At 44.1% G+C, this 10,096-nt stretch overlaps 3 protein-coding genes across 3 annotated transcripts; 2 read left to right on the top strand and 1 right to left on the bottom strand.

Annotated features, from left to right (window-relative positions):
- Positions 1–2,458: 2,458 nt before the first annotated feature.
- Positions 2,459–3,630, top strand: FOMMEDRAFT_85644 (NAD-binding protein; the record flags this gene model as incomplete). Its single annotated transcript, XM_007266421.1, has 5 exons — positions 2,459–2,718; positions 2,781–2,912; positions 2,963–3,148; positions 3,205–3,296; positions 3,353–3,630. Coding segments are annotated over 5 exons (948 nt in total), but the record flags the coding sequence as incomplete, so codon positions are not given.
- Positions 3,631–4,439: 809 nt separating this feature from the next.
- On the top strand, positions 4,440–5,749 carry FOMMEDRAFT_85423 (NAD-binding protein; the record flags this gene model as incomplete). Its single annotated transcript, XM_007266422.1, has 5 exons — positions 4,440–4,846; positions 4,910–5,041; positions 5,090–5,275; positions 5,329–5,420; positions 5,472–5,749. The coding sequence occupies 5 exons, from the start codon at positions 4,440–4,442 to the stop codon at positions 5,747–5,749; spliced, it is 1,095 nt and encodes a 364-aa protein (XP_007266484.1).
- An 884-nt stretch (positions 5,750–6,633) lies between these two features.
- On the bottom strand, positions 6,634–8,694 carry FOMMEDRAFT_156115 (uncharacterized protein; the record flags this gene model as incomplete). The annotated part of the gene is made up of 5 exons (XM_007266423.1): positions 6,634–6,708; positions 6,762–7,100; positions 7,154–7,300; positions 7,807–8,092; positions 8,543–8,694. The coding sequence occupies 5 exons, from the start codon at positions 8,692–8,694 to the stop codon at positions 6,634–6,636; spliced, it is 999 nt and encodes a 332-aa protein (XP_007266485.1).
- Between the last annotated feature and the right edge of the window lie 1,402 nt (positions 8,695–10,096).

Below are 10,096 nucleotides of genomic sequence, written 5' to 3' on the forward strand. Positions count from 1 at the left end.
TGGAATGAATTTATAAACATGAATAGTACTCAGGAGAAGCTTCCCTGAGTGTAGAGAGGTTAGGGGAAAATGCTCAATTTTAGCAAACTTAAATATGTATTATACTTATATGTATACTCTGTACCCTAGTTATAATTCAATATGTAAATTAATAATAAAGTAATATTCATCATTTAGATTAGCTTATAGTATTGTACAATCAGTTTTGGGGCCAGGAAAACTCATATACATGAAATATAGGGAAAACTCACATTTTGTGTTGTATCTTGCTCAATTTTTGCTCATTTCACTTTAGTTTTTCTGGAATATGAAATTTAATTTAAAAACATAATTTTTACAACTTAGATCATATAATTTGGTTAAGTATTAGTTGAGATATAGTAGATTTTGTATTTGAGTGTACTTAGTGTGACGAAAATCACGAATCGCGCGTGTGACAACAATTTTGAAAACGGCTGTAATCCTCATGATTTTCAAGTCTACGGGTAGGACCGTGACACTAATTCTCAAGATGACCTCTCTTGCATCAGGCACACCGTTTTGCTACAAATAAGGAACTTTTCGTTGCACGTTGCAAGTATCTATCCCAAAGGTGAGTGACTTGTTTGTTATGACAGAATGAACCAATTCAGCACAGATTTTTTTTCCACTACAGATCAATGTTCTTTATAATTGCATTTAGAATTTCGATGTCTCTGTCCCTGCCATGGCAGTCCAAGAATCTCTATTGTGATGGATGATCAGTAGGTGTTCCTTATAGTTAATGGAGAGGCATACATCCATCAAGATAGCAAACACGGTTTGAATGGGGTAGTTTGCAACTATCCTGGGGTGTGCTGATGCGTGACCGACAGTATTGATGAGTTCAAGCACTGCCAAGTTCCTTGCCTCTTGGAAGAGGCAGTGATGATGGGTGAGGATGAAGAGCGAATGAACAATCGGGCCTCACTTTATATGTGAATCACGGGAACGGCGCGAGTCCTTGGTGGCTTGGAAGGATGAAGCCACGAAAGCAACACTATTATGACGCGTTGCTCGTTCGTGGCTGCGATTCATAGCAGATCTCTCGACATTTCTTTTCGGTGTATATTAGCATTAACTGGACGGCGAGTTCCACAGCTTTATATCTCCGTGAGGGCCAAACGTACATACAGATATTGCAGAGGTGCCTGTGTATTCATAAGGTCGATAGTTTGTCTTTACAGCCTTTCCAGATTGACTTGAGACTCAATGAGAGAACCTCCACGAAGCGATCTTTGAAGCTTTCCCGTTTGTAACTGTTCTGATCCTCATTGTTTAACGCTCGTGCAAAGCGGGCCATGTTTCACTTGTATATCATACAAACAGACGCATTCAGATCAAGGTCTCGTTATAATCAGATTTATATTGTGAGCTACTGAGGATGCAAGATTGAGCCTGAGCGTCACAAGAAGCTTGTTGAAAGGCAGAACCTTTGTTTTCCGTTTAACATGGCTCTTATTCTTACACCAAATGGACTGGCACTCTCTACTCTGGGCTCCGGTTCTACTCATTATATTCATTTCGTACACACTTTTGCTGTAAAGTCAGCCAGTTTTGGCATTCATCTTCTCTTGGGTATGTAAACTTTAGACCAGTTAAGTTCACAACATTTAGAAGTAACAGACTATCATGATAAAGGTTCCAAGAACTCCCATGGGCTATATAATGTACCATGATCGGACAGTCCAATACACCAACTTCCACTGGCAGGAGCTCCTTTAGCTCCATTTGGGGCACAGAGGTTGTAGTTGCATGTTTAGTTCCCGGTTGGGTCGGTTCTAAATATAAAAGTACGTTTTCTATTACATTAAGCTTTGTAACGCGAATTATTAGCTAATAATAACTGTACTTGGGGCTAATCTTACTTTACTCAGTGCCTGGCTACAGCCAGTGTGCGCGCATTCCCTCTCATTAATTTAAGACGGATCGGAATTGGAAATTCAATTCTAATTACGAGACTTCTTTTAGTCATGCTGTGTGAACTTACTGATGTCTATCCCTGTCGCTAACTTAATTGCCATTTCTTCCCTGAATGTGAACTCGCCGAGAGACGCGTCGTATATGTGCCGCAACACTTCATGCTAGTTGTACCTCGCATTCATTGAAATCAATCAATCACCCAACTCCGGGGAAATCCTGCTGAGAAACAGGTTTCATAGGGGATTAAACAATGCTGCTGACGTTCTTAAAAACGCATTTTGATGCGAATCCGATGACAGTACCTAGTTATCGTCAACGTACAAGGCTATATAAACGCAGTCAACATAGCAGGCTACATATAGTCACTACAAAGCAGTCCAACAATAATGGCCACCCCTGTTCCCACCTCTGCTCGAACAGTGATCCTGCAGAACTATGCTTCAGCAGAGCATGAAGTTAATCTCTCGCCTTCCGGGACCTTCGCCGTCAAGGATATCCCTATTCCTGACCCACTTCCGTCCTCGTCCAAGTAATCTATCTCTCCAACGACGCCGGCCTTCGCCTCTTCGTAGAAGAGTCTATAAAGTTCGAACGTGAAGACTTAGTCACTCTTCCTCTTGGTACACCTTTCCCAACGTTTGCGGCGATCGGTCGCATTGTACAGGTCGGCGGTAACGAGAAGAACGGACCACATAAAGTTGGCAATATTGTTGAGGTAGCTTATCCTTACTGGGCAGATTACGTTGTTGCGAAGAAAGACAAAGCAAAACTGAGAAAGTGAGTTCCGCAGTTTCGGCATACTTGAGCCGATTATACATATTCCTCACGCATTGTCCTAGGGAAATACCTGGTATCAGCATAAGTGCTTATCTAGGTAACCTTGGATTTTCTGGTGCAACTGCATACTGGACATTGAAAGGTGTGCTGAAGCCGAAGGAGACCGACACGCTTGTTGTAAGTGCAGCTGCAGGGTAAGTCCCAGATTGATCCAAATGTATACCATTTGCTAAACAGTCTGCAGAGCCGTCGGAAATGTGGCTGTTCAATTTGCAAAAAAAGTCATGGGGGTTAAGCGTGTCGTTGGAATTGCTGGCACAGACGAGAAGTGCAAGTGGTTGAAGAGTATCGGAGCGGACGAAGCAGTCAATTACAAAAGTCCGACGTTTGCTGAAGACCTGAAGAATGCAACACCCGATAAGGTTGACTCGTAAATATTCTGATGAAACGAGACTGTGTCGACACTGATAATGACGTATGCAACAGATTCTTCGATATCGTTGGCGGGTCCGTGCTAGATGAGGTGATGAAGCGCATGAAGCCTCACGGAGTCATATGTGCAGTCGGACTCATGGCTCGTGAGTTCACTGTCCTTCCTTCGAAACACTCCGACTAAGTACTTAAATCCGTTAAGATATGAAAGATGCACAGGAACCGACGATTTTGCGCAACTATGGGCAAATACTCATCAACAGACTGTCTCTAAAGGGTTTCGTGCTCTATGATTACGCCGACCGCCTCAACGAAGCTGAAGAAGCGCTTACTTCGGCAGCGGTCGCAGGGAAGCTTGTGCTGCATGGTGCAGAAACTGTTGTCGATGTCCACGGGAAAGTCGAGGAGATACCAAGAGTCTGGAACGGATTATTCACGGGCGCGAACACTGGAAAGCTGATTACGAAGTTGGCGGACTGAAAGAATCAGGAGGAGAAAGAGCATGGATGTTTGTACACGTGATACTTTTTATCGGATCAATAGATCATTTCGGCAAAGACCTTGATCAGCGCGTTGACAACAATATACACGGTAAATTAGTATGGACTCGTTTGCGTGTTGCTTGACAGTACATAAAGAGAGTACATACCCATTCACCGGTAAGGCAGGCAAATATCGGAAACTTGTGTGAAAGCAGAGAAGTCATAGACAGAAGGCAGCGGAGAGCTGCACATGCATATATAATAATATAGAGCCTGGTGCTGAACTTCAGGAAGTCACATACGGACTTCATACTGTTTTTAAAGCTTTGGGCTTTCTTTAGAATCTTCACCGCGTATGACTTCCGCAGGTTTATTTCCGCGTAATTATTATCGCAGAAACGAACACATAAGCACACATCTTTTCCTATCAGCGTTCCGAGTGTCATTGTGATCACACCTCCAGTCGGGGACGCCAAACGAAGCCTATTCGAGTTACTAATTACCCTATTTGTGTTTCTCATCATCATCATCATCATCATCATCATCATCATCATAGTGTTTGTTTGCCGAGACGCGTCATCTCCATGCCGCAAAGCCTACCTGCTGGTATCGCACATTGATCCAGATCAATCAATGGTCCAATCCTACTAAGTCTTTTTAACGCGATGCTGTACATGCTACTTACTAAACGCATTTACAAATCGAAGGGCAGTATCTGTCCTATCGGACTACCATCCTATCAATGCATAATAGTACTTAAACAGAGTCAAGGATACTGTCTATCCACTGCAAAGCAACTCAATAGCGATGACTGCAACTGTTCCTACTGTCGCTCGTACGGTGGTTCTTCAGAACTACGTCTCAGAAAAGCATGGCCCAGACCTCTCTGCATCACCTTCTGGCACCTTTGCCGTCAAGGAGGTTCCCATTCCCAACTCCATTCCAGAGGATTCTCTTCTCATTCAAACAATCTATCTCTCTAATGAGCCGGGGCTCCGTCTCTTACTACAAGACTCTATAAAGTTTGGACGTGCCGAGCTGGCCCCGATTCCCCTCGGGTCACCCGTTATGTGGCCTGCAGCGATCGGTCGCATTGTGCAAGTTGGTGGCAACGAAACGAACGGACAGCATAAGGTCGGCGATATTGTGCAGATATTACAGTCTTACTGGGCAGATTATGTTGTTGTGAAGAAAGACATGGTTAAGCTGAGAAAGTAGGTTTTTACAGCCCAAAGTACCAGACTTCGTTGAAGCTTATCCTTGACACACATTCCTAGAGAAATACGCGGTGTCCCCATCAGTGCACATTTAGGCAACCTTGGAGTATCTGGTGCTACAGCATATTGGGCATTGAAAGATGTGCTGAAGCCTAAGGAGTCCCATACACTCGTCGTAAGCGGGGCTGCTGGGTTAGTCCGCTAATTCTATAGAAGAACCTCTTGACGAATATATTGCAGAGCCGTTGGGAACGTGGCCCTCCAGTTTGCCAAGAAAGTCATAGGAGTCAAGCGTGTCGTCGGAATTGCTGGCACTGACGAGAAATGCAAGTGGCTGAAGAGTATCGGAGCGGATGACGCCGTTAATTATAAAAGCCCGACATTTGTTGAAGACCTGAAGAAAGTAACCCCCGACAAGGTTGACTTGTGAGTAACCTGAAGCTGAGCTGGGTCGATACTAATAACGCGACACGCTGCAGATTCTTTGATAACGTTGGCGGATCGATTTTGGACGACGTGATGATGCGTATGAATCCTCACGGTGCCATATGTATCGTTGGAAGAATGGCTCGTTAGTTCCCTGTCCGTTCCTTCAAAATGGCAACTGAATGCCCTTGTAAAGATATGAAAGACCCACAGGGACCAGTCGTCGTGCGTAACTACGGGCAAATACTCGTCAACAGGTTGTCACTGGAGGGTTTCACGCTCTTTGACTACGTCGATCGTATCGACGAGGCCGAAGAGGCACTTACTTCGGCGGCGGCCTTGGGCAAGCTTGTGTTGAATAGTGCGGAAACTATTGTTGACGTCCACGGAAACGTCGAAGAGATACCGAGGGTTTGGAATGGGTTGTTCACAGGCACGAACACTGGAAAGCTGATTACGAAGTTAGCAGACTGAAGCTGAGGAGAGATAGAATTATTAATAATGCAACCTGGAAGGAATACTTAGTACTTAGTACTTACCGTCCACGACCACGGGTATTGGCGGATCAACAACCCAGAAAGAATAACTAAATATGCGAGAAGATGTCTCTCAGTGCATATGCTCGTCCACATCAGAACCTAGAGGGATGATGAGGAAAGTTATCTATATGAAAAATGTGCGACGAGGCATACTTAGTAACTTACTTCAAAACACGCCCAATTCTCCAGCGTTCGGACCGATATCCGAGAGGTTACTGTGCAACGCACGTGATTTGACGACTGTTTGTTCCATTTCCAAAACCGAGGTCCGAGATTCTCATTTTCAGTTGCTCATTATGTGTGCCACAGTCCTTCAATACCCTTGATGCAGAGCCATTGGCCAAAGAGCATACCGTTTATCCTCATGTCTCGGTTCACCATCGATTTTTGGAGGCGACGCATGTATTTGCACCCTATCGTGTCGGATCCTTTCAACATATACATGCAAGTCGATCGAAGAAAGACTTGATGGGATTCGGGTGGGTTACGTTCCTCATGTTCAGCAATTCCATGATTCGTTCGACTTAATCTCTACCGGATCAATAATTACTGGTGAGTACCGAAAGGCGATACACGTACTTTGAGCCTTAGAATTAATCAAGGCGGCTCATGCTACACGGGGACTATTTAATCCTCATGACATTCAAGAGCATGGGCAGGATACTGGCCCCCGTCACTCCCCCTCTTGCGCCAGGCGTCTCGTCGACGCATCATACAAAACTAGGGTACATTCGCTATACATTGCAACTATACGTTATAAAGGCGAGCAGTTGACTGCTATAGAAGAATAAGTCAACCTTACAGCATTTTCCTATGTAACTACGCGTTGATATTTCCAATTATCACATTTAGGATCTCAATGTCTCCATCTTCAGCACGGCCATCCGTAAATCTCTGCCGTGATAGATCGTTGGTAGGTGTTTGTTAAAGATTACGAAGAGACATACCTCCATCAGAATAGCAAGCAGGACTTGGATGGGGTAGGTTTCATCTCCCCCATGGTGTGCTAATCCCATACCTACGGTATCGATAATTTTCATCGCCAGCATGTTTCTTGCCTCCTGGCAGACGTCAATGGCTGCAACATCGAGATCGTTACCAAAGCAGCTTTGCACATCTTGCCGAAGGTTTTGCAACGTCTCGTTTACGTTATTGACTGTGTCCAGGAGTCGCTGGATCACGCCGAAATTTTCGTAGTCGTTCTCGGGCTCGAGTGGCGCGATGATGCCGACATCTGCTGTTTGAGCATCAAAGAAGTGGAGGGCATTACCCTCCAGGGGTGCATCCTGCGTCTATAGTGTGAATATTGTGGATAGTTATGGTGGAATCCATCACGTACTCTGATGTACCAGTCGTGCCCCTCATCGTCTCCGGGAAGCTCAATTGGCCTCATCTGTGGGGCAGGAGGTACTGGCACGATGTCCTCTATGGGGAATTCAAACAAGACCTCGAGTGGTTCGACGTTCATAGGGTATGCGAAATACGTCTTGTGACAAACGCAAAGCGGATGGGGGAGTGATGGTGGATGAGGATGAAGAGCGAATGGACAATTAGGGCCTCACTTTATATGTAGATCACGGCAACGACGCGGGTCCTTGGTGGCTTTGGAAAGATAGAGCCACGAAAGACAACGCCAACATGACGCGTCCTTACGCGTCGCTCACTCGTGGCCGCGATTCATAGCGGGTCTCTTGATGATTCTGTTTTGTGTATTACCTGACATTTGCAACCGATTCCTTGGCTTTTAGTTATCATTTTTGCATGCGCTGGACGACGCACACCACGGGTTAAAATTGCCTTTATGTACGGTACAAAACAAGGAACTTTCGCTTTACATTGCAATTATGCGTTCGAAATGCGAGTGAACTGTATGGCATGGCGGAATGAACGGACCTAGCACAGCTTTTTTCTCCTTTTTAACGATACATTGATGTTATTAACACAATTGCATGTAGAATTTGAACATCCCTGTCGCGGAATTTCCTTTCAAACCTCTCCGTTGTGTTTAACGATCAGTCGGAGTTTCGGAAAGGGTGGTGAAGAGACGAACCTTAAGGACAGCCGATACTGCTTGATCGGGAGGCTTGCAACTCCACAATGTTGGTGTAATGTGTCATAGACAGTCGCAATCACTTCGATCGCTTGCAGGCTTCTTGCCTTTTGGATGGTGTCGATGATTGCAGCACTGTGGTCGTCGGAGAATTCGCTCTTAACATCTTGTCCAAGGTTTCGACACGCCTTGTGGAAGTCATTGACGAAGTCCGGGAATTTATTCGACCTATGCATAGTCGTATTATTGCTCCAACACTGGAGGTGCAATGAAGCCGTCACCTTCCGCCTTCCCCTCCTCAAAAAGGTGAAGGGTTCCTCACTAAATGCATCCTACTACTACAGTGTAAAGGTTCTGATAATGGGGCTTACCGCGGATCCGTGGCGGATGAGGTGATGATACTTATGAAGCCTCACGGATTGATATGTATAATATGACTCATGGCTCGAGAGCTCTCTGTCCTTTCTTCAAAATTATTGACTGTGTAGACGTGCAATGACATAGGGTCCAGGAACTATGTGTAACTACGGGGCGAATACTCATCAATAAGCCGCCACTGAAGGTTGCACACTCTGAGACTACGTGGACCGCCTTGACGAGGTGTAAGAGGCGCTTACTCCGGCAGCAGTAGTAGGGAAGTTTGTGTTGAATAGTGAGGAATCTGTTGTCGATATTCACGGAAAGGTCGAAGAGATATCAAGAGTGTGGAGCGGGTTATTCACGAGTACGAACGTTAGAAGGCCGACTACGAAGGTGGCAGACTGAGAAAGAAGATGAATATGCATGTTATTTTTCATGTATCGGATTACCATTCCGGCAAATAGCACCATGGCATGGTGATGGCAATATACATACCTTTATTATGAGATGATTAGTTCATCAACGGACGAACCACAAGACAATGACTTCATAATGTCTCAGTTAGAATACATACAATATAAGGACGAGAGACACTGAGCAGTCAATCATCACCTCACCCCTTGTCTATGTGTGCCCCCCTTAAGTTTTCCCTCTTAACAGGTTATAATCCTTGAGCTCCCTACATACACACATCCACTGTACACTCTAAACCCTTTACTTGCATACATTTGCACACATTTGTATCATGGTTCCCCCATGTACAGATACACACTGTAAACCAGCTGATGTACCTAAATACTTCAGTCAAAACATTATAATGCTTAAGACTGAAGCAAACTTATTATGAGATGATTAGTTCATCAATGGACAAACCACAAGACAATGACTTCATAATGTCTCAGTTAGAATACATACAATATAAGGACAAGAGACACTGAGCAGTCAATCGTCACCTCACCCCTTGTCTATACATGCCCCCCTTAAGTTCTCTCTCTTAACAGGTTATGAGCCTTGAGCTCCCTACATACACGCATCCACTGTACACTCTAAACTCTTTACTTGCATACATTTGCACACATTTGCATCATGGTTCCCCCACATATGGATACACACTGTAAACCAGCCAATGTACCTAAATACTTTGGTCAAAACATCACAATGCTTAAGACTGAAGCAAACTACAAGATGTGGCACTACTGCATTGTTTCTAGTGTTGCAGCTACATGCTTCAAACACTTACTAAAGGATGAACCACAGAACGAAGCTGAGAGGGAGATGGCTAAGGCCATTCATGCATGCATAGTCAATAACATTACTGACACAATATTAGCAAACTATATACACTTTGATATGTCTATCCCTCAGTTAATGAAAGTGCTTGAAGAATGCTTTAACCCTCAGACAGTACATAAAAAGGCTATTAACAAATTGGCACTGTTTATTTGTAGAGACCATGTAAAACATTTCAGACATACATTAGACAGACTTGAGGAAGCATACACAACTCTGTCTGCTAACAGTGATCCACCACACAACTCTACATACAAAGCAGCAATATTGCTTGCTACTCCTGAGCAATATACACACATAGTAAATACAATAATACAATCTACTGATGCCCAAAACAAAGGCAAACCAGTCAATGAACATAAGAAAGTTGAACTGAAGCAACTAATCCTTACATTGTAGAATGCCTACAACAATTACTGTACTAAACGAGCACAAGATTCCAATGATTGGACAAAGAATAATGCATGCATTAATACAATGTATAAAGCTAATAAGTAGAGGAAATTCAATCTGCCAAATCTGTTCAATCTGACAAAAGCAAAATGTTTTAATTGTGGAAAAACAGGACATTCTCTAAAGAAT

This window comes from Fomitiporia mediterranea (genome assembly GCF_000271605.1).
Source record: "Fomitiporia mediterranea MF3/22 unplaced genomic scaffold FOMMEscaffold_6, whole genome shotgun sequence".
Taxonomy (NCBI): Eukaryota; Fungi; Basidiomycota; class Agaricomycetes; order Hymenochaetales; family Hymenochaetaceae; genus Fomitiporia; species Fomitiporia mediterranea.